This window comes from Falco cherrug, chromosome 3 (genome assembly GCF_023634085.1).
Source record: "Falco cherrug isolate bFalChe1 chromosome 3, bFalChe1.pri, whole genome shotgun sequence".
NCBI lineage: Eukaryota > Metazoa > Chordata > Aves > Falconiformes > Falconidae > Falco > Falco cherrug.
The window spans coordinates 72,343,902-72,369,041 of NC_073699.1; the positions used below are offsets into that span (position 1 = coordinate 72,343,902).

General features: G+C 37.3%; 1 protein-coding gene across 1 annotated transcript in view; it reads left to right on the forward strand.

Moving 5' to 3' along the window:
• The window catches only part of LOC102057332 (dynein axonemal heavy chain 5-like), a 176,276-nt gene that overhangs the window by 75,512 nt on the left and 75,624 nt on the right, over positions 1-25,140 (forward strand). Inside the window, exons 42-55 of the mRNA XM_055705661.1 lie at positions 375-564; positions 3,028-3,245; positions 4,129-4,440; positions 10,450-10,539; positions 10,636-10,872; positions 11,393-11,560; positions 15,627-15,833; positions 16,800-17,129; positions 18,509-18,715; positions 18,803-19,045; positions 19,870-20,024; positions 22,167-22,831; positions 24,050-24,330; positions 24,667-24,882. Coding sequence (XP_055561636.1) covers positions 375-564; positions 3,028-3,245; positions 4,129-4,440; positions 10,450-10,539; positions 10,636-10,872; positions 11,393-11,560; positions 15,627-15,833; positions 16,800-17,129; positions 18,509-18,715; positions 18,803-19,045; positions 19,870-20,024; positions 22,167-22,831; positions 24,050-24,330; positions 24,667-24,882 — 3,519 coding nt within the window. The remainder of the gene's footprint in view (positions 1-374; positions 565-3,027; positions 3,246-4,128; positions 4,441-10,449; positions 10,540-10,635; positions 10,873-11,392; positions 11,561-15,626; positions 15,834-16,799; positions 17,130-18,508; positions 18,716-18,802; positions 19,046-19,869; positions 20,025-22,166; positions 22,832-24,049; positions 24,331-24,666; positions 24,883-25,140) is intronic.

Here is a 25,140-nt window from a genome sequence, read left to right on the forward strand (position 1 = left end):
TGCCTATAGGTGTGCTTCAGAGATTTACAGAAGGAAAAAAATAATAAAAAATCCAAGGCAAAATACAATTTTAATGAATCTTGCTGGCTTATGTAACAAATAACAAACCATGTATGTATATATATTGAAGAAAACTGTACTAATATGTTAAGTTTTTAGAAGCTTTAAGTATTTAATTTAGAAATTACTACTTTTTATTGCATTGTATGAAATTCACTTAATAAAACTGATTAATAATTGTAAGATTTGCTTTGGAAAAGGTAAGGTTTTCTACTATCTTTTAAATGGCATATTCTTGAAGATTGTTTGCAGCTTAATTCATTAATAATTTCAATGAACAAATAATGTATTTCCCCTCACTTTATCCCTGACAGGTGGATGAAGATGAACCTTTATTTATGAGTCTCATTAATGACCTGTTCCCTGGAATTACTTTGGATAAAGCTGGGTATCCTGAACTACAGTCAGCCATCCAGAAACAGGCAGAGAAAGCAGGGCTTATTCATCATCCACCGTGGATACTTAAACTCATTCAGCTGTATGAAACTCAGCAAGTCCGACATGGTTAGCATGCTAGATGAGGTTTTGAGACTGTATAAAAGCAATGGTTTTTTATATTATCTGCTACAGAATGCAGATTATTTTCATGAAAAATGTATTTTAAAATTGAACAGATGTCATTTTTAAAGCCTATGTGGATATTCTGCTAGGAAACTGTTACGACTTTTTTTTTTTTTTTGGTGTGCAATGCACACGTAGTGAGATTTTAGCTTTGTTGTATTACATTTTTATGGGAAATATGAGTGTGGCCTTCAGTGACTGAAATATCTATGGAACAAGTTCAGATGTAGAGTATACATTAAAATTCAGAAACAGCCAATTTTGTTCAGTGTTCTGAAATCAGTTGTTGCCCTCAGACACAGTTCAGTCATGAAGCTCATGTTTAATGTTACTGTGAGATTATGATGCTGAGAAGATTACAAAAAATAATCCCGCAAAGCTTTACTTTGATAGATTCTACCAAGCATACAATATAATTCCAACTGCTGTTCTTTGTGTTCTATTCTGGACATTTACACTGAGGAGAAAAAAGCCCACCTCCTGCTGGACCAGGGGGGTTGGACAAGATAGTGTCCAGAGGTCCCTTCCAACCTCAACCATTCTGTGATTCTATGGAAATGCATTTTTACAGTGCACAAAAGGCTAATAAGTAAAGATTATCCTGTCCTAGGAAGGGTACCAGAGACAGTAGTAAAACCATGTTTACAATTCATAGCTGAGTGGAAAAAAAATGCCCCTACTTTGAAATGTCACCACCCACACCCGAACTCTAATGACAAAGCATTTGTTAGTATATGAAGGAGAAAATACAAAGGAAATGTAACTAAAGGAGCAAAGATTTATGAAGGTGTCATCCTTTTTATTCTCCCTTTTCCTGTCATAGTAACAGAATAGTAAGCTTAAACTAATGGAACAAATAAAAGGAAATACTCAGTCACCTAGCACAATCTAAGACCTTAATGCTTCAAATGTTTAGTTCAGATTATTGGTTAGACCAAAGAACTGGTTAATGCTTTGCTGTTAATTTACTTCCAGATCGCTGGGTTCAGTGTTCCATATCAAATCATAATACCTATATCTATATAGAAACCATGGAAGTTTTATTGATTTCAGTCATGATTAAATGCGCTTGTTGTTAGAAGCTGGTTTTGGTCTGTGAGGCACCACAGACCACTTATCCCCAAAAATTTTCAGGATCCACCATGGCATTCTGCTTAGATGCCTCTTCTCTCTACACGTCCCTGCTATTGCCAGGGGTCATACAGCTCAGGTCATACAATTGCCCTAACGCTTAGATGCCCATGGCCTTTCTATGACAGAATTTGTTGCATGGAGGGAAAAGGATTCTGTTTCCTGACTTCCATTTGTCCTGCTCGTGGCCCCTTGGATTTATGGGGAGGCCACCATGAGATTTCAATTAATAAGGAAAAATCTGTAAAATGCATGGCGTCTTGGTTGAAATAGAAGCAATCACACACACAAGCACAAGCATACACATTTTGACTGAAATTCTGTTGAAACCAGCAGTAAGGTCATTCCAGTAACATTGAGGAGCTTGGATTAGATCTTCCCATATGTAACATAAGACATGAGTAAGTGCTTGGTGCTCAAATTGGTTTTGGGAACATTCAGCTCCCTTTAGTTTCAGGGAAAACATCAAGCAGCCTGCATTGTACTGGATTAGGTTTGTAACTAAGGTTTGTGATTATTCCATACCTTTGTTGAAGAGGTTTTCAAAGCCAACTAAGGATTATGTTGTCCAGTTACCTTTAGGGTTAGCAGGAGTTATCTAGCTCCCTTTGATGACTTTGGAAGTCTCAGTTTGAATGTCCCATCTGTTTTTGGACAGACTCTGGGCCCCTTGAACAGGTGATTTAGAAAATATAACTAAAAAGGATCAATTGAAGGCTCCATTTATTGTTGAAGATGTGGCTTCTTTTCCTTAAGCAATATGCGTATACACTGATGAAATTAAAAGTGTGGATGCTGCTAACTTTTTTATGTAAGAAAGAGGTGTTAAAATGTCAGCATAGATGGATTCAGGTACATATTTTTGTTACTTTTGCTTCAGAAAGATACATTCACTTTTGTGTATCATTGGGAACTACTCATTCTCATTAAATACATTTAGAAATTACTGGTTTTGTTTACCACCAGTCACGTCAATGTCATTGCATGTGAACATCAAAAGGCAGTTGTGTTTTCCAATTAGAAAAAGGAAAAGAACTGCCTGAGGGGGGATGTAGACCCACATAGGCTTGCCTATCATAGCACAGCAGACATTTATAGAGGCCTTTTAATACTATTTTAAAATTCCATTTCAGTCAACGATAAGTGGAGTGAGAAACATCTTATTTGTATTGGCTTTTGATAAAAATAAAGCAAGGATCATTGATGCAAGGAACTGTTAAATGGTAGCATGATATTTTAACATTTAATTTGAAACCATGTTTATGTTGTTTTAAGGTATGATGACTCTAGGTCCAACTGGTGCAGGGAAGACAAAATGCATTAATATTTTGATGAAAGCAATGACAGATTGTGGTGCTCCTCATAAAGAGATGAGAATGAACCCAAAGGCAATCACAGCTTCCCAGATGTTTGGTACCCTTGATGTTGCTACAAATGACTGGACAGATGGTATTTTCTCTACATTATGGAGAAAAACTTTAAAAGCAAAGAAGGTAATGGATATTGTGTCATGATAGTTAGTAAGAACATTTAATACTTCCATAAGGTCTCATTGCCTGTCATTTATGTGAAAGATCATATGTTATAAAATCAAATGGGAAAAATACAGTGTTAGTTTTGCTTTGTGTCTGACTGTGTGTATATGCCAGAGAGCACTAGGCTTCCCAAGCACTTGAGTTCCAGAATCAAATTGTAAAAGATTTTAAGGGTTTTGTTCCTTCTGTAAGCAGGTAGTCCTATCATTCAAACACAAAAGCAAGGGCTGCTCATATTTTAATGTGAGAACAGGAAAGATAATTTTCTCCTGTCTGGTTTTATGTCAGTGCCACTCTATTTCACTAATTATATCAGAATGTAAGAGGCTTTGGTAAGAAATCAGTATAAGCATTTCCCAATTCTCTTATCAAACTTGCAGATTATGTTTCATGGAATCATAATTACACTCAAATGTTCTGAAGTTTCATTCAGTTCTCACTTGGAAAATGGGAAGCCTTACATGAAACACTTAGGTAACATCCCACAAGGACTGACTGTGTGCCCATGTCTGTGACTGTATTTAGTGGGAAATGTTTTCATCCACCTTGGTGGATGTTGTGCTGGCTGATGTACTAGAAGAAATGGACAGCTTTGTGCTTAAAACAGTTCAGATTAATTTTTGTCACTGTTCCTTAATGTTATTTTTGATATGACACGGGATAACAAAAGAAGGATTAAAGTCACTGAGCAAATTACAAAAATTGCGGTTCATGCTGAGCTAATCAGCACCAAATCACGACTCATTATTTATATCCAAGAGTATTTTCTCTGAGATTACGTAACTGTATATTTTTGGTCAGTGTACCTAAAGTTGCGTGTGTCTGTCTCTCCTTTTATTAGGGTGAGCATATCTGGATAGTTTTGGATGGACCTGTTGATGCAATATGGATTGAAAACCTGAACTCTGTTCTGGATGATAATAAGACCCTTACTTTGGCCAATGGAGATCGTATTCCCATGTCCCCCAGTTGCAAAATTATTTTTGAACCTCACAACATTGACAATGCTTCCCCTGCAACAGTTTCTCGTAATGGGATGGTCTTCATGAGTTCTTCGGTGTTGGATTGGAAGCCTATTTTAAGGGCTTGGCTGCAAACGCTACCTGTTACATACTCTGATGTCCTATGGAATTGCTTTAATGCAGTATTTCAGGTACTTAATTCAACCACTTCAGAACAAAAAAAAAAAAAAGCATTTGTTATTCTTTATTTAATGAAGCATTGTTTCTTCCTAAGTGTTTTTTCAATTATTTACTTATTTTTTTATGTAATAAAATAAGGATGAAGGGTCTAAAAATAAAAAGAGAGAAAATTATCTCTTACATTAATGAATGAGTGAAACTATAACAGATGAATAATTTGGATGCTTTGTTTTGTCTGCATAGGTTAGTTGGCAATGAATTGTTAAATCTGTGATTCTTTTGTAATACATGTTGGCAAAACAGAGATTCTCTTGTTTGCTTCAATTTTAGTTCTCGTTAGGAGATACAAAGGGGGAGTGGGTAAACTTCCTTGTTTGTTTTAAATGTAGATAAGTAAATTCAGAAAGAAATTAAGCTAGATTCACTCTGGTCAAATCTTTCTTAATTTAAGCTGTAACAGGAACGCATTTGATCCATTAGTTATTTTTAAAAGGCATGCTATAGTTCAGATTAATTCAGGGTAGTTCTCTGTGCTCTGTGGTGCTCTGAAGCTCAGTGTAGGTGACTATAGTGGTCTCTTCTGATTTTACAATCCATGATTCTGTTCCATAGGAAATTTTTGAGATGGCATCTCTTTGATACATTCTCTGACTAAATCATGTTCAATCAATAGATCCAAAGGGAGAATTCTGAATGGTTTTTCCCCCTCCATTTGGCCTTAGCATACTGAATCATTAAAAAGGTTTTGTTAATATTATGGATGTTTGTACTCAATAATGGGTCTAAAAGCATAATCTCAGTACTATATCTTTTTCAATTACATTGAAATTCTTATTTTTTCATTGGAATTTTTAGAAGAAATAGTTATTGCATTGCAGTCTTTCAGCGTTATTATCTTCTGTTTTCCCCAACATCTGTGGAACAAATGTAACTTCTTACATATCTTGCTTTCCCATTGGCTCACTCCTGCTAGTTTACTTGTGTAATTGGTGTTGGATTTCACAGGGGGTTCTCCTGTATTATTTTTCATTGCTGTTGGATTGTACATATGCAGTTTTTAATGAACTTTGAGTGACATTTCAGAAAGTCTATTTATAAATCATGATAAAAGCAATGACTAATATAGTTTTGGAAAGCCTTGAATATTAACAAATGCCTTCTTACAGAAGTGTTTCATTTCACTGCCCATTTCCTTTAAATCCAGTGTTTAACAAGCTATTCATTCTGTTCTACCTCCAAAACAGAACAATATAACATAGTATTTACTGCAGCAGCAAAAGAAACAATTCTGATAATGAATTTAAAAATATGCTTCCAAAGTAATGTATATGTGGGTCAATTTACTGCTTCTTTGCCACAATTCTATTTATATTTTATGCTGCAACTTGCTCTGAAAACATAATAACAACATTTAAAATATCCAAGCCTGAAGCAATAGCAATAAAGTCCAGAAAAATATGTATTTTATTAGACCGAGAGATGAAAATGCAGTGAAATATGAACTTAGTTCTGTGCTGAAGGCTGCATTTGGAACTATCAAAATGTAAATGAAAGCTGTCACGCTGTCAGTTTTCTTTCACTTTTAATGTGCTATCTTTGCTTCTCAAATAATAGAAGTGATAACAGTGATTTTACAGATGAGGGTAACACTACTTTTAAATTCAGATGGCTCTTTTAGCAGTTATTATTTTTCATCACATTAAAAAACCGGAAAAATTCTAAAAAAAATTTGTGAAATAAGATGCATCAACAGTGGCACTCAGACCCCAAATACAGACCTTGGTGAATTCAATGCTAGGATTTCTACTTTACGACATATAAGGATATAAGCAACTTACAAATACCTGATTTTTAGAAAAAAATGAAAATTAGGCTATAGATGTAAATATAGTACCTAAGGAGAATCAGTTTTTAAGTATACCTATAGAGACCTTTTGAAATCAATCTAAATTAAATCAAAATAGATGTAAGACAACTGCTTTAGTAATTCCAATTTGCTCACAAGAAACACTCATTATTTATGCTAATAAAAATAGTAATTGTCACCGAAAGTCTGCGTATTGGATAAAATAATTATTAATGAAGGTAAAATCAAGTAGCAATAATGTAGGAGAAAGCACCAGAGAATAATAGTTGTGAATTATTGGAAAGAATGTATTTATTCTTTTCATATATATTACAAATTCCACTGTAAGTCATTAGTTTTTCTATAAAAGACAGTAGCTAATCCAAAAGACAAGGGTAAATTAAAAAAACCCAACAACTACAACAACAACAACAACAAAAATAACCCAGAACCAAAACAAACCCCCAAAATCAACCTTATTTTGAATTAAGATTATCTTTGAGTACTTTCTATTTCCACAGGAGTTTTTAGAATGGTGATTGAGGGGTTGGACTTTTACCCTCCCTTTCCCAGTTCTTTCATCTCGGCAACATTTCCTGCTTAAGAGTAATCTCAAGTAAACTTACATCCCCATATAAAATCTCTACTCTCTTAAATTTAGAAGCTATACTGCCAATTTCATGTCTGTGAACGATACTGCTACCTGTATGCAATGAAATTGCTTAGCTGATGGAAGTAATTACCTGAGACAGTTTCAAATAACTGAAATAATTAAAATAATTACCTGAGTGGCATTATTTAGTTTGTCTGCAAAGTGTGAAGCTCAAACTAGTGACGGATGTTATGTGAGTAACATAAATTTTAGCATGTGTATGTGTTGTTTAAATGAAAAAAGTCTAGTAATTTTTAAATCACACTCACTTTCCTTTTTTGTTTAATAAAATCTGGTGTTCTGGATCCCTTATTGACCTATGCTGGAGACTTCAGGGAAGTCCTAAAAACAGCAGAGCAGTCAGATGAGACTTACTCCTCTCTCCACATTAAATCTCACCCTAATATTTTTATAAATCTTATATTGGTAAAGGCTGCTCTTGCCTCTGGAGCATAGAGTTGAATATATAATATAAACAGTTTGTTAACTTTAATATTTAGATGCTGATATTCAAATTAATATGATTAATATGAAAATACTAATAACTTTGCATTATTTAATTGTTCTTGTACTTGTCTAAACCCTTTGGGACAAGAAATTGGTAACATACACAAAGAGTGCTCTACAGTCCAGTGAGTTCCACAGTGACTGTATGCTATGTGAAAGGGTCTTGCCTCATACAAGTTTTTACCATCTGACTTAACATTTTGCAGTCTTCTTGTAAGGAATAGCAAATTCCTGGTCCAAATTCTTCACCATTTTTGTGTATTTGTCATGGCCCAAATAATTTTTCCATACCCTCTGTCCAAAAGAAGTACCCTAATAATCAGTTAATTCATGCTAATTGCTATTTTTATCACACATCCTTCTTTCAGCCATGTATTGGTTTAAAAATAGTAGTAATAAAATATTAGTGTATATGGACCAGATTTTTTTTTTTTTTCATAAACTCAAAGAACAAAAATTACACAAATCTCACTGGTATCAGAACTAGCATAAAACTCATTCTGGTGAAAATTGGGCTCTTGAAACTACAGACTACTTTGACTCATGAAATATCTTTATTCCGCGTGTTATTCTGCATGTGTCAAATCAATTATTGAACAATTTTCAGTGCCGTGTGAGACATCTAATCTATTTTACAGATGACGAAACTGAATCTTAGAGATTTAGGTCCAGATTTTAAAGGTCATTAGACTTGTATCTCCCACACTGCTTGCAGTGCCTTACTTCTACCCATTCCTTGTGGTACCCGCAAGCCCCTCAGTCACTTGAGCACCCTATGCACTGCTTGGGGCAAACCAGGCATTTTAGAGGGAAAGCAATACGCAGAGGTGTAAGCACTTTTTCTAGGCAACAAGAAATAACAAAAAAAGGGATGTTTTCTAAGCCTCCCTCCTCTTATGTATGCCCACATCCATACTGTCTTTTTTCTCAGACCACTTAGCCATGAGCCCTGTTCTAGAGTAAGATACTTATGTGAGGTTTTTCTATCACAAACTGTTGTGTGTGTTACCCACTATTCTAGTGAAGCGGAACTCAGGAGGATGGATAAAACTCTTGATTCTGTCTCTGTGCCAATGAATACTCAGCACAGGGTACTTAGAGAACTCTAGTGGCAAAAAAAGTAAACTGAAAATTGGAACAAAGCTGGTGAGTGTGTGGGTAAGCAGGTCAGTGATTTTTAAAAAATATCTAGGTGTTTGTTTACATCTTTGGGTCATTGAATGTCTTCATTGTCTTAGTTTTCTCACTGACAGTATATGGGAGCTATAAATAGAAATAATCCAAAATTACTATCTCCCATAGTGTCTCTGTTGCACTGTTACTTCCCAGAATGAGTAGGCAGTGTTCATTCCCAAAGATTACAAAGGCAAATGGAACCCATAAGGAGGGAATTATATTAAAAATTGTTAAATGAAAGTGAAAGTTAGTTACAATTTACATCACTTTGTACTATGGATGGCAAATGATATTTTAAAATAATTCTGCACTTCAAATACTAGAGAGGACTTTACATCAATTTGAAACTTTGCTAAAGATGTTGCAGAACCGTTGGCAAAGGCAAGAATGGTAGCCATCATTATGGAGTAACCTGAGGAAAGTCCAGGTTCCATTGAAATAAATTGCAAAATTCCCTTTGTATTCTGCCAGGGTTCTACAGACAGCCAAGAGTAGAATCATAGAATCATTTAGGTTGGAAAAGACCTTTGAGATCATCAAGTCCAACTGTTAAACCCAGGACTGCCATGTCACTAAGCACCTCATCTACACGTCTTTTAAATACCTTCAGGGATGGTGATTCCACCACCTCCCTGGGCAGCCTGTTGCAATGCTTGACCACCTTTTCAGTTAAAATTTTCCTAATATCCAATCTAAACCTCCCCTGGTGGTTGACTTGAGGTTAACTTGAGGACATTTCCTCGTCCTATTGCTTGCTATGTGGGAGAAAATACCTACCCCTCCTTTCAGGTAGTTGTAGAGAGCAATAAGGTCCCCCCTGAGCCTCCTCCTCTCCAGGCTAAATGACCCCAGTTCCCCCAGCCGCTCCTCATGAGAGCTGTGCTCCAGACCCTTCACCAGCTTCGCTGCCCTTCTCTGGACACGCTCCAGCACCTCAATGTCCCTCCTGCAGTGAGGGGCCCAGAACTGAACACGGGATTTGAGGTGGGGCCTCACCAGTGCCGAGCACAGGGGAATGATCACTGCCCTTGTCCTGCTGGCCACACTGTTTTGGATACAAGCCAGGATGCTATTGGCCTTCTTGGCCCCCTGGGCACACTGCTGGCTCGTGTTCAGCCGGCTGTCCACCCCCACCCCCAGGTCCTTTCCCCCCAGGCAGCTTTCCAGCCACCCTTCCCCAAGCCCATAGCACTGTGTGGGGTTGCTGTGATTCACATGCAGGACCCGGCACTTCTCCTTGTTGAACCTCACACAACCAGCCTTGGCCCATCGGTCCAGCCTGTCCAGATCCCTCTGCAGAGCCACCTGCCCTCAAGCAGATCAACACTCCCCTCCCAGCTTGGTGTTGTCTACAAACTTACTGAGGGTGGAATCCTGGTTTCAAGGGGAACAGGTACATTATGGTGCAGTCAGAACAGATCAGATAGGTACAAAGGTATAGTGGCGAGGTTGTGCATTATATACATATCATTACAGTGATTCTAGTGCTTCTTCCTACTATGAAAATGGCAATGGCAGATTAAAATCTCCAGTAGAGAGAACAAATGGCAGATCCCTGATGTAACTGAAAAGCATTCTTCAAATAGCTCTTCAAGAAATTGTTGTATAGAGCGCATATGAATAATTCTGCTGACTGTGGTACATCAGAGTTATTTTTCTAATATGTTATTGTTATCAAAATTTCATGATCTAGGTCTGAATGTTTATAATCCTATAAACAGAGAAAACTGGAATAAAGTTTAGAATATATTTGAAATTAAGAAATTGGTCTCTTCTAAGAATAAATCATACCATTGAAACTGGTCAACAGATTCTTTAAATGGTGTTTTTCTTTTCTAGGATGTGATAGATTTTGTTTTCTCTGCTGTGACACCAAAAATGCCAATTTTAGAATGTATGTACATCAAACAAGCTATTGACCTCCTACAGGTAGATATGGCATTCATTTTTTCTCTCTCTCATTCTTATTGATGCTGGGACATTGTTCTAGGAGGGCAATAGTTACATATTGTGTCTGCTTTGTAGGGTTTATTGTCCGACAGAGATGAGAAACAGCTCAGTGAAGAACATATTGCTCGCTTGTTCATTTTTGCTGTAATGTGGTCAGCTGGAGCTCTTTTGGAACCAGATGACAGGCTGAAAATGGAGCTGTTCCTACGGAAGCACTCAGCAGTGAAAGAACTTCCATCTGTGACTGGAGAAGAAACCATATTTGAATTTGGTATCAATGCTTGTGGCCAGTGGGAGCACTGGTCAAAGAAGGTTCGTATGCTGTGACATGCTAAGGTTTCTTAATGATTATACAAGAAAGATGTGTTTGGTAAGAGGCACATTATTTTATTATTTAAGACCCTGCATAGTTAGGTTAGGAAGATTAGCCCTACCAAATGATCAAAAGTTTCTTTTTTGAATTTTTTTTCTGTTCTTCATAAAAGTCTCTGGCAGAGATTAGTAACGTGCATTTGAAATAGCTTTGGAAGTAAAACAGAAGTGATCTTAGTTTTGTCTACTCTCTATCACCCCACGATTTAAGAACTCCCAGCAAATAAAAGCTTTCTTCATGTAACGGAGAATAGTGGAATGAAAATACCCTGTTAGTCTAACATCCTTTTAGAAAAGCTTGGCAAGATACTGTTTAATTATAAATGGATGCCTGGCTTTCAAAAAGAAAAAGTTTTGCTCATATACATTTTATAAGGTCCATTGGTTTTGTTTTCTGATGCAGAATGATTGTGTGGGCAGGTAGAAAGTCTCAGACTTTTTGCGTGTCTTTCTTATGCAGGTCCCTGAATATATTTACCCTAAGGATTCAGTACCAGAATATACTTCCATTCTAGTTCCAAATGTAGATAGTGTCCGAACAAACTTTCTAATGCACGCTATCATGAGGCAAGGAAAAGCTGTTCTGCTAATTGGGGAACAGGGAACAGCCAAAACAGTTATGATTAAGGTAGGTGGAATGGAAAAACTTATAATATCTTTGTATGATAACATTGCAATAACTGACATTGGCAGACATGTTAAATTGAAGTGTAAAAGTAATTTGATTTTTCTTCAGATTATGTACTAGCATTCTCACTGAGGTATTTTGTTGGTACTCACATGGCCTACAAGCAAAAACTCCTTAGAATCTATAATTTAGTATAAAGGGTTCTTTTAAACTTTGCTAACCATGGCCACAAGGTCATGTGATAAATGCTCTTTCTTACACTTACTTTTCTTTTGAGAAGTCAAACTGGAGATTTTGCTAAGAAAATATTGATCCTTGGAGGATTTTTTTATTTCTCCGTGCTTTGTTAGTGGTGCTGTGTGTGAACTGATCTTTTGTACACCCTTGTTGCACAGACTTTCTTCACGAGCCAAACTGAAGAGAAATAAAGAACTTCCTTCTTTACCCAGGGTGATTTTTTCAGAGGTGAATTTAGTGTTTATTATTTGCTTTCTTTATTCCTTCACTGAAAATGACATGTTCTTTCTATAGAAGAAAATAATAATAGGATTTCTATTAAATGAACAAATACTTTCCATTTCATAAAATGGTGCAGATTAATCATATGACATTTAAAAAAATTAACACCTTACTACAGAAGAGCCAATAATCAGAAGGCTGAACAAACCCAGAGGTCATACCAAGCTTGGCATCCCTTATTTGAAAAAATGCAAGTGTTATGGTTTTCAGCATAGTGTCTGTGATTTCCAGGGGAATCTGTGAACTCTTTGATCAATGAGAGGCAGCTAAATAAAACTGATCTGCTGTTGGGACAGCTGAATTTGCCATGCAGACATCTATACCTTCACTGGAGGATTTGTAGAGGTCTTGAAATTGAGAGTAACTGAGAAATACTGGCCTAAGTTGACCTTTGGCTTTCTTAAAATCTGGAGCCATTTTGCATCCCCCAGCCATGTGCTTTCTGAGCCCTGACATAAAGGGAGTTGTAACAATGCCAGCCACCATTAATACTGCTTTTTCAGCTTAGCTGTTGATGCCAACATGCATGCCAGTGTAATGTCAACTTCTGTTCCTGGCACCAGCTGGAGAACTATTTCAGCAGAGTGAAGAGGCGGGGTCTGGGTGGTGGTCCTGATATTCTGCATACTGGATTTTGGCCAGATACTGGCAACCTCCAGCCTTCAGCTGTCATTCCTGTCCCTAAAAATAATTGGAGCTGATTCCTGGGAGTTGCTTACTTCATGTCTATTCTATAGAGCAGAGGATGTTCCTTACACAAGGGAGCATAATGCCAGAGATATTTGATCTCATTTAAGGTTAGGAGTGAAAGTTAGTGGCCTTCACAACTGTTCCCCTTCTGCTTTCACCTTCTGTAGAATTTTGCTTTACTAGACTTTGTGGAAAAGAAATTTCCAGATATAAGCAGCTGGTTTCATGAAAAAGTAAAAAAAAAATTATATAGAACACTCCAGATAGTAATCTGAATTAATCTGAAGTAATCTTCAGCACTGAGTAAGACATCAGTGTATATCAAAATAAAGAACTTAGAACAGTGTTATTTAAGACCTTTACTCTCTGTACTATTAATTCATGAATTGCAAAAAATCCAGAATTTAACATGAAATTGGTATGGTAGAGCTGAAAATTCTCTGACAGTTTAACTAACAAAAATCATCCCATGAAATAATCTCTTCTTTTTCAAAGATTATTCTCATTTATGTACTGTGTAATATTACTGTTACCATGTAAAGATTCTGACATGCCGTAATGGATAATACACAAGTGCGTTTTTTGAATGGTTGTGTATTCATAGTTGCGGTGGGTTGACCTTGACAGCTGCAAGACCCCCACCCAGCTGCTGGTTCCCTACCCTTCCTCAACAGGACAAGGGTTGAAGCAGAGACAGGGAGATCACTCACCAGTTACCATCATGGGCAAAAGAGAGCTTAGGGAAAATCAATTTAATGTATTTCTAATTAAAAATGAAATAGGATGATGAAAACCAAACACAACAGTAAAAACACCCTCGCCTCACCCCTTCTTTCTTCCCAGGCTCACCTTCACTTCTTCATCCCCAACTTCTCTACTTTGTCCCCTCCAAGCAGCACAGGGGGATGGGGAATGGGGGCTGTTGTCAGTCCACAACAGCTCCTCTCTGCCACTCCTTCCTCCTCGTGCTGCTCCCTGCTCTCATGCGGGGTCCCTTCCACAGGATCAGTCCTTCACGAACTGCTCCAGTGTGGGTCCTTACCATGGCTGCAGTTCTTCATGAGCTATTCCACCACGGATCCTTTCCATGGGGCATAGTCCTTCAGGCACAGACTGCGCCAGCGTGGGTCCCCCACGGTGTCACAAGTCCTGCCAGAAAATCTGCTTCTGCATTGGCTCTTCTCTACAGGCCTCAGCTCCTGCCAGGAGCCTGCTCTGATGTGGGCTTTCCATGTACTATATCTTTCTTCAGAGCACATCCACCTACTGTGGCATGAGAACTTCCAGGGGCTGCAGTGTGGCTATCTGCTTCTACATGGTCCTCCATAGGCTGCAGCAGGATAACCTGCTTTGGATCACCTGCTTCATGATGGTCTTCTCCATGGGCTGCTGGGGAATGTCTCCTGGAGCATCTCCTGCACTTCTTTCTACTCTCACTTTGGTGTCTGTAGGGCTATTTCGCTCACATTTTTTCTCGCTTCTCTCAACTGCCAGGCAGCACTTTGCCCTTTCTTACACAGGCTGAGTGGCTCTGGTGGGTCTGTTGGAGCTGACTGGTACCAGCTATGTCTGGTGTGGGGAAGCCCCATCTTTTTGCAAAGGACTGTCCCACAGCTTCTGCTGCCAGCACCTGGGCATCTGCACCCAGTACACTTGTTTTGTACAAACTGTTGGAGTCCCAAGGAGAGATCTGAGCAGTGTCCTGCACCAACCCATCAGCGGTCAAGAGTATTCACCAAATACAGGACTGTTGCATATACATTGCATGTGTAGACTGTCATTTGTGTGATGTCTGAGAAACTCCTATTTCTGAAGGGCACCTTTTCTTAAACTGATATCATTCTATCAACATTGTATGAACAAAATTAACAGTTTAACAATATTCATCAAAATATTTGTGAGGCCTTAGTTGTATCTTCTTTCTGTTGTCACACAGAGTGTGTGTCTCACTGGAGTTGTTCTTAGAGCAGTTACCAGAAATGATACAGGTTTATTTTTCTGACATACCAAAATGGGAACACTTCTAGTCAATCCTGTTATAAAGATAAGATGTAAATGATATTCAATTTTGTCATCATTGCAAAAGAAGTGAATCTTTAAAAAGAAATACTGTTGGAAATCTGGAATTTTTAACACTATTTTTATGTTACAGGACTCTTGCTAAACAAAATATTTCTCATGCTATATAGCTATATCTATATCTGCACCTTGGTGTGACTCCAGGGTTACATCTTTTTCTTTCTGATTCTATTATGAAACCTCACTAAATAAGAAAAATGGAACCTTGTTGCTTTAGGGCATCCTCAGTAGCTATGGGAATTGTATGTATCATCAAACCCCAGGATTCCTTTCTTCATTAAGAGAGGATAACTATCAGTAAATGTGATGTAGCTGTGTTTAATTTTACACTTCCATTCCTTTACACTGCTTTTGTTGTAAGATATGATGCTGTAGTGTAAATGTGAAAAAGGATTTGTTTTTTCACTTGTTCCTTGCTGCTCCTTCCTGCTATAACAGATCATCACTAACAGCTTGAATTTAGAAAAACCCTGACAATTGCTAATGCAAAGTTTATTTGCATCTTAAGTTGTCACATGTCTACTTGTAATGCTTAGGGAAGTCTGTTAAAAGCTTGTAAATTTTAACACTTAGACACAATAACAGAGTTTTTTTGAATTTCAGGTCGGAGATGGTATATTTATCTTAAATAAACTGCTTTTTGAGATTTTGAAGTTAATAGCAGAACTGTTTGTAGATGTCTGATTTTTGCAGGGTTGCCGACCATCTACACCTCCTTTTGGCTGAATTCATTTGGAGTTACTGGTGCACTTTACTAAAAATTGGGTTTATCTTGCAGGATTACACAAGCAAGTATGACCCTGATGTTCACTTGACCAAATGCCTAAACTTTTCTTCTGCAACTCAGCCAACTATGTTCCAAAGGAGCATAGAAAGTTACATAGATAAAAGAATGGGCACCACATATGGTCCTCCAGCAGGGAAGAAAATGACTGTCTTTATTGATGACATCAACATGCCTGTGATTAATGAGTGGGGTGATCAGGTAAAAAGAAAATGTTAACATTTGAGAACCGGTGGTCTTACCATTGCTGATCTGTGGGTTGCAAAAGTAGGAAAGTTTAGGAAAAAGGTATCATAACGTGGATTAGATCAAGTACATCTACTAAAAGCAATTTCCCCAATCCAGTTTTTGCCAAGAGTAGTAAGCTGTCAGTCCCAAAGGATTAGGGTCAGCATCAAGCCACTTGGTGCAATCATTGTAGCCTTTAAGCTTTTTGTCTTGGTTACATAGAGAGCTTGCAGAATTTCTAAACTATAAGTACTAAGAACCATGCTGGGAAAGGAAGCATGCAAATCCAAGAAGCAATCAGAGACTCTTTCCTTCTTCCATCCATTCTGGACTTTAAAGTACAGTTATTATTAAGTGAAATCTAACATCACTGTTGACATCCAAGACTAGCAGGATGTCTTGAGGTATTGATAAATCAGTACTTATAGATCTATACTCTGAAATCTGACTTAGATTCAAAAAAATGACTGCTGATAAAAAGTAATTTTCCTGCTCCCAGTATAACTCTGTAATCTTGTTCTCTCACTGCCTCTATAACTATACTTTGTGCTAAACTAGCTATTCTTTGTCACTATGTGCCTGTGTCAGTCTGAATATAGAGCCTGGCTTGAAACTGTGAAGTGCTGAATTTTCTTAGATTAGTATTATGGAAATCCAGTTGAATGTCTGACCTAATGTCCACAATTGCTTAGCACATGAAGCTTACATGCAGCCAATCCACTGCATCAGAGCACTTGGTATTGTGTTGCATGGCTTTCTAAATTGCTAAAGTGCCCAGCACAATATGTGAAATTAAGAAAGATAAGAGGCGTCTTTCCTTTTGTCTACTAATTTATTATACTGGAGATTTCATCTTTCGTTTTTTTAAATGAGATCCCTGAAACACTTAGTTACTCCGTTGCTTCTTTTTTTTTTTTTTTTTTTTTTGGCAATAACTAGATCACCAATGAGATTGTAAGGCAGCTGATGGAACAGAAAGGTTTCTATAATTTGGAGAAGCCGGGAGAATTCACAAATGTTGTTGACATCCAGTTTGTAGCTGCTATGATTCACCCTGGGGGAGGTCGGAATGACATCCCACAGCGCCTGAAACGCCATTTCACCATCTACAACTGCACACTGCCTTCCAGTTCCTCTATTGACAAAATATTTCGAACAATAGCTGAAGGCTATTTCTGTGAACAACGGTGTTTCCCTGCAGAAGTATGTAAACTGGCCTCAGCATTGGTATCTACAACTCAAAAGGTTTGGCAAGCAACAAAAGCAAAGGTAAAATTATATCTGTTAAGAAGACTTTGAAACATCTGTACCATGACAAAGTAACAAGACCTAGGTCTTTTGTACTATCGTGTGGTTGCACTTCATGTTGTGAAGCGATGACCTGTATGTGTAACTGCTGGCTGATGCCTCTGTTCGGCATTTGTTGCTATCAGCACCTGGTTAGCTGACTAAAACCATAATCATACGCACTGCCTTCTATAGCAAATATAAGAATTACGTTATATAAATATAATATAGTAAGTATAGCTGGTAGGAATATTTAGATGTCTTCTGCTTGAGAAAATGTCAAAGGCCTAAGGAACCATAAATTAAAAATTAGAGAGGTATCTTCTGTAAAGATGTTTGGGGTTGTGAGAAACTTTAAAGATCTGAGTTAAAGGAACAAGTCAAATTTGGTGGGGGGTGGAATCAGTTCAAAACAAACAAAATCTGGTATTTGGTAATTCCTAAATATTTACTTCTTCTATTTCAAACAAATTGTAAAAACATCTAACTGCAATTCCTAACAAATTTTGCTTTGAAATAGAAAATAAAATTTATGTGTAGAATGAAATTTGAAGAGTTAAAAGTAAAATTAACAGGATAGAAATGTGTGTCAAATTTCATCTTATAATGAAAAAAAAAGTGGGGGAGAATGGTGGAAAGATAGGGGTCGTCAGGGATTTAGCAAATGGTATTTTCTACTCCAGAAAAGGTTGTTCAGAATTTCCCCAAAACCTCAACTGTAGTCATAAACTTTGCTAGCACAGAGAAATAGGGAGAGTGAAACTGTTAACCAGTCAACCGTTGCCAGTATCTTCAACAGAAACGATGCTTATTACTACAAATTAACTGCCTATAGGGAAAACGTAGATTTTGCTAAGTTGTTTGTTTTTTCATATCCTCTTTTATCATTTTTCTGCTCCCTTTTCTTTGCTTTTCCTCATCTCCTTTTCCTTTTCCTCATCTACTTTTCCTTTTCCTCATGAACTTTTCCTCACATCTTCTTGGAAAGGACAAAAGAGTGGCAGAAATGATCTGGAAGAAAGGGCAGGAGCAGCATCAGAGGTTAAGCAATGCTGACTTTTTCACTGTGGCCTTCAACGCTATCATTAACTAACCTGTCTTGGCTACCCTTCAGTGCATGTTCCTGGGACTTGAAAGACTCAAAGAAACTTGAACGAAATCTATGTGAAATTAAAGAGCTGGTCATTGCTGTTGTCATTTTTTGATTTTTACCATTGCCTTTTAAATGTCAAGCATGTCTTTGTGCTTTAATGCAATATTAATTTCAAAGTTTGTGAAAATTTCCATATTAATTTAATACTAGATAGAAAATATTTTTATTTAGTAGTTATTTGAATATAGCTTATGACATTATTTTGTAGATGTTACCAACTCCAGCTAAATTTCATTACGTCTTTAATTTACGAGACCTCAGTCGTATTTGGCAAGGAATACTTACAGTTACTTCTGAAGTCTGCCAGAGCATCAGTGTTTTGGTAGCCTTGTTCCAGCATGAATGCAGACGTGTTATTGCAGACAGGTTCATCAGCCAAAGTGATAAAGACTGGTTTGAAGATATGATGAAAAAGGTAGGCAAATAGTGTTCCAGTATTTGCCATAGAAAGAGACCAATGAACGGTTTCATTACTAAAGCAATGCTTAATATATTGTTGTAGATTGCTTCTGCAGAACATGGCCAAAATCTATTTGAAGATAAATCTACAGAATTGTACTTTGTGGATTTCTTGCGTGATGTCCCAGAAGCTACTGGAGATGAACCTGATGATGCAGAGTTGAAGGCTCCTAAAATTTATGAGCCTATCCCATCTTTGGATTATTTGGCTGAACGATTACAGATGTTCATGCAACAGTACAATGAAACCATCAGAGGATCGAAGATGGATTTAGTATTTTTCAAGGTATTAGTGCCTGTGATTATGTTAATATAGAAAGCGCCTGGCCTTTTTCACCTGCTGATACATGGATTTTGTATGTTTCTGTCAAATTGTTTTGGAGATAGCTCAGAATGGCTAGCCCTGTATTCAACAAGCCTTACAAATAAACTCTATAAAGCCATGCTACTATCTCCCACAAATTATTTAATCTCTTTGTAGTTCCCCATCTTTTCTTTCTCCTGCCTTGCATAATGCAAATTGCAACTCTCATTTGTTTCTACAGTGCACATTGTGATCTTCATCTTGCATCTTGCACATCTTGCATCTCTGAAAGTTACCTCCTTCTCAAAGGTCTCTTGATGCGTGGTGCTTTCTTCAGTTCTAGACTGGGTGGTTTGGTAGATTTGTAGGGCATTTCAGATTAATTCTTGCTCTAAGATAAATACAGCAGTTGAGTAAGAAATGTCTATATTGTACTTCTATTTTTACTTTTGGCAGCCTCTTTAGAGAGCCTGTAAATACTTCAGTTGAAAGGTTGGGAAGAGTGTTTCTACTTTTCCTTGTGTCCCCTAAGGAGCATGCCCTCACCTCTGCTGAATACAAGCACTGAATATGACATTGCTTCATAGGAGCTTGATACCAGGACATTTCTCTTGATCTAGCCCTGCTGCCCACTGACGTCAGAGGGAAATCTCAGGTTGATTTTGATGAGTACAGGACTGAATCTTTAGCATAGGCTCCAGAGAAGTCATCTAGCTGTTAAGAGGCAGATGCTTGGTGATGTGCCTCTAGTTGAATATACATTATATTATTTTCCTCTTTTCATCCCCTTTTCTCTCAATACACAGGATGCAATCATCCATTTGATTAAAATATCACGGATTATTCGTACTCCACAAGGAAATGCATTGTTGGTGGGTGTGGGTGGATCTGGAAAACAGAGTCTGACCAGACTAGCATCATATATTGCTGGATATGAGAGCTTTCAAATTACTTTAACAAGGTAACACAATGCGGTGTACATAGCCATTTACTCCTTAATTTGCCATAGAAATTATTGTCTCACAATCAACTTAAAGAATTGCAAACCTGTCAAACATTTTATCTCTTATTGTAAACTAAATTTTTGATCAAAACCATTTGTGCAAATGCACAGTCTATAGATGACAGATCCTGGATCTGTGTTTTGCTGCTTTTATGCTATTGACAAATCTGTCTTTCCTTCAGCATTTGAGTTGCAATCTGCCCTTGTGAAATCCCACTAAAATACCATTTTCTGCTAAAGGTAACAATAATCTGCTGGTGTGTTTGGCATAGTGGGCAAATGCTGATGGCCAGGACATATAATAACTTTTTCTATAGGTGATTATGTACCCAGACTGTATTATTACAACTGCTATCAATGACTTAACAGTTTGTAATGCTGGAATTTAGTAATTTGTAGAAATTTGAAGTGACTGGGAGTAACTACTGCCTTCCATCTGTTTCTCTTTCAACATAGGGTTAACAGGGGTAAGCACTGAGGGCTAGCAGTTTATATTTCACTCTGAAAATTATTCAACACATTGAGAAATCTTCATTAGAGAGATATGTCAGGTCTTTGAACAATGCTATGAGGTTTCTGATGAAAGGAAAGAAAGACATATCACAGCCTCCTCTTGTGTCCCAGAAACAAAAGGAAGGAACAGTGGGAACAGAAAAAAGGAGGGAAAGAAAAAAAGTATGAAGTCACAGAATAGACTCCTTAGACTTCCAAGATTCAAAGTGTATTAATAAGGCAAACAAATATTTCAGTCACTTAAGAAAGGTTCGTTTGCTGAAGCTAACTGGAGGTTGGCTAAAAGCAGGTAGGTGCAAATGTGTATTTACAAAGCAGATAGTCATCTTCTGTAACTTGCCACAGGAGGCTGTGGAGGAGGAGAATATCAGCAGGTTCATAAATGGATACTTAGAGAACAGGATGAACATTCCTTCTAACATTTCTAATATATTGGCTACGAATAGGGAGGGGGGAAGAAAGAAATGAGTGGTGAAGAGTGGATGCTGGCTCATGTTTTCTAAGTAAGAGTTTCCATTGCTGGTATTAAGAGTATTGAGCTAGATGGACTGCTATTCTGACTTAGAGAAAATCTTGTATTCTTATTGGAATACCACAAATCACTATATAGCTGTAGCTGACACATGCAAACTGCAGAGATAGATTGTTTTACAAGTTCTGCGATGCTTGCATTAGGGGTACTTATAGAGCAGTGGTAAGATGGAGCTGGAAGAGGACTGGGAGACTTTCTATATTGCATACTTAATATAAAAATAGAGTATTCAAACACTGGAAAATGGTCATTGTGTATTGCAAGGACTTTGAAGAGACTTTTGGAAATAAGAAACTAGTTTCCAAGAAAAGAGGTTCCTAATTGCAGCTTTAATTGACTAAGCACATAACGGACAAAATCTGCCATTTTATTAACCTTACTTTACTTGATTTTATATTCCATAATCTGAAACCTGTAGTTGAATTTGCATGGACTTCATCTGAATCTTGCTTGTGTGCATCAGCTGTAAGAGGTGTATAGAAAGAACCAGTCAGGGTCTCCAATTTGCAGCAGAGTTATCAGCCCAAGTGATAATGCTCAAGCATAATTTCTGGGGCTTAATTTCAGTTAAACCAAATAACACAATACAAACCTTAATTTTGCTTTTTCTTGTCTCTTAATGTTTTCCTTTAACCTGTTTTCAATATTTTCAGAAGATGATCCGGCTGTATTTACATAATGGTTACAAGTATCAGAACCTACTTGACCACTTAATCCAGCTGTATTAACCTGCAGTTCTAATAGAGAATTTGCATTTGCAAACTGTAGGGATGCAAAGCAGCGCATGATAATTACATTAGACATAGTATTGCTTTTACCATCTTTTTTTTCAGTACATTATTCTGTGATTTCACTCCCTTTCCCATTATTTATGCTACTGATCATTCTATTTAGGAAAATGTTTAAGAAAAAAACCCTAAAAATTGAAACCAGGAGATATGGAATTAATTTCTTGTGTAGATTTTTTCTTGCCTTAAGGAAACTGAGCCAGATGATAGATATCTCTTAAAATGGTCTGTAATTTTTGTTCCCTCTCTAATCCTTTTCTATCTCAGAACATATGCCACCAACAACCTTTTGGATGATCTGAAAATCTTGTACCGCACTGCTGGGCAAAAAGGAAAGAGCATTGTCTTTATATTCACAGACAATGAAATCAGAGATGAATCTTTTCTTGAGTACATGAACAATGTCTTGGCTTCAGGTGAAGTCTCAAATCTTTTTGCACGAGATGAAATAGGTGAAATCACACAAGACCTGATACTGGCAATGAAGAAGGAGTACCCAAGACGTACTCCCACTGCTGAAAATCTTTATAATTACTTTCTTGCTCGAGTTCGTAACAACCTTCATGTGGTTCTTTGTTTTTCTCCTGTTGGGGAAAAATTCAGAACTCGTGCGCTCAAATTTCCAGGTCTGATTTCAGGCTGTACCATGGACTGGTTCCAGTGCTGGCCTAAAGATGCTCTTGTAGCAGTTGCACAGCATTTTTTAGTTTCCTACCATATTGAGTGCACAGATGAAGTGAAACAGAGTGTTGTTAACACCATGGGAACATTTCAAGATATTGTAGCTGAAAAATGTGTTGAATACTTCGAACGATATAGGCGACGAACATTTGTGACTCCAAAATCTTACCTGTCTTTCATTGGAGGCTACAAAACTATTTACAAAGAGAAGTTTACCAATCTTGGAAGTTTGTCTGAACGCATGAGAACAGGTACTGTAAAATCTGTTTGATTTTTGTTTGTTTATTTGTTTTTAAAAAGGTGAGAAGAATCTGAGCAAAAGAAGGCAAAAGTATGGATTTAAATTGTGAGTCACTGGAAGCAGACTCATGTTTTCAGCTGTGTTGTGTATGATCACAAAATATGCAGAGGTTTTATTTAATTAACTTTATGAATGTTGCAGATTGCAGATGAGTTTTGAAAGTAGTATGAGTTAGCAGTTAAAATACCTGAAACTACTGCTTTGACATATATGCATGCCAAGGAACAACTGAGATCCTAGTTTTCATATTTAAACATGCTAGAAGAAATTCTGAGGGAAGGTAAGTATATGTTCAGATTCAGTCCCTCTGAAGAATCTTTTAAAGAAACAGTTATATGCCAAATGTAAAATTTCCGAAATATTGCACTGCACAAGGTCATACACACTAAACATTTAAACAGTTTCTGAAACTGAATGATGTCTGGAAGTAAATGCAAACTTGACAATGTTTCTTCTTCCACTGTTACCAGTTGTAGAACTGATCTATGTACATGTATGTCCATAGGTAGAAGGTGGCTGGGTGCCTGGAAGGAACATATGTGCTTTATTTTGAGGGTTAAAAAGATTTCCGTGATGCATTTACATTTAGATGTATGTATTTATATATCAAAGTTTTTATACTTAGAGCTTTTCTAGGTGATTTTCTCACTGTTTGATAAAAATGTTGGAGCATTGCATTGCTCAAGAATCTTTAGTTTCTTTTACCCCCTTCTGATCTGGATCTTCACATAATGTTGAATTTAGAAGGTCAGCCTAGTCTCCTTGTGCCTTCACTTGTATTGCTCAGGAGGCCAGGTTTCTCCTTTTTGTTTTGTACGGTGAGTACAGTCTAGTACTTCTTATGGTCTTATGGATTTCTGAAATTTCACACATAATTCTTAGCACTGCCATTCACAATACTAATGCTTAATGCTTTTCAATATATGCATTTAATGTTTAGTGGCCCTCTCATATATAGAATATAAGCAAGTGATCAAGTGACAGATTCTGAAGACTTTTACTCATTTAAAAAAAAAGAAAAGAAAAATGAAATAGCAAACTAATATTACCCCTGCTTACTTTTGGTGTTCAGCCAATGGGTTCACTTATTTTAAGTTTCCAGATTGCTCCACTGAGGTTTCTCTCTTAATAATCTTCCTGTTGCTAAAATGGAATTTATTCAACACAGGTCTTGCAAAACTGATGGAAGCTGAGGTTTCAGTAAATCAGCTCTCCAAAGAGTTGGTGACAAAGGAGAAAGATTTGGCTGTAGCTTCAAAAAAAGCTGATGAAGTTTTATTGGAAGTAACTATGAAAGCCCAGGCTGCCGAAAAGGTGAAAATGCAGGTGCAGAAGGTAAAAGACAAGGCTCAGGCTATTGTGGATGACATTGCCATTGATAAAGCAGCTGCAGAAGAGAAGCTTGAAGCTGCGAGACCTGCATTGGAAGAAGCTGAGGCAGCTTTGCAGGTCAGAATCAGCATGTAGTTAACGATTGTTATTTGTATTAGTATGGCTTATGCTTCTGACTTGGAAAAAAAAAATATAAAAGGACTACCACTGACCTGTTAATCCTTGTAGAAAAAGTCCTGAAAACTGAGGCAGTGGAGATGTAAGATGGGCAGTACCTCCTCTACTGTCAGGTAGTAAAGCAATCACTGAGTGGTACTCTTTAAGACTTTCTGCAGTACTGCTTCTGAACGACCTGCAAAACTGCAATTGCATACAGTCCTCCCAAAAAACATCTTTCCCTACCATCAGGTGATTGCTTAAATAGATGGATTCTTTTCTTTTTTAATTTTTCAGACAATAAAACCTTCTGACATTGCAACTGTTCGCAAACTGGGTAAACCTCCTCACTTGATAATGCGAATTATGGATTGTGTGCTACTTTTATTCCAAAGGAAAATAGACTCAGTAACACCTGATCAAGAACGCCCATGTGTGAAACCATCATGGACAGAGGCTCTGAAGCTAATGAATAATTCAGGATTTCTTAGCATGTTGCTTACTTTCCAGAAGGTAAAAAGTTAATGGTGGTGCATAAGCTCTTATGACTGTCCTTAGAGATCACATGAAAGTGTACTCTACTTTCAAAGGTAGTTTGAAACAGATGAGGCTTTTATGTACCTATAGTTGTAGCTACTTTTGACTGTAGTCCTCTCCATTTTCATGGTTAATTATTTCGGTAATCTATCTCCTGAGCCACACAGTTTTGATGGCAGACACAAGTATCCTAAGCGCTAGGTAAAAATCTTGAGAAGCATGGTGTTGTCCTTA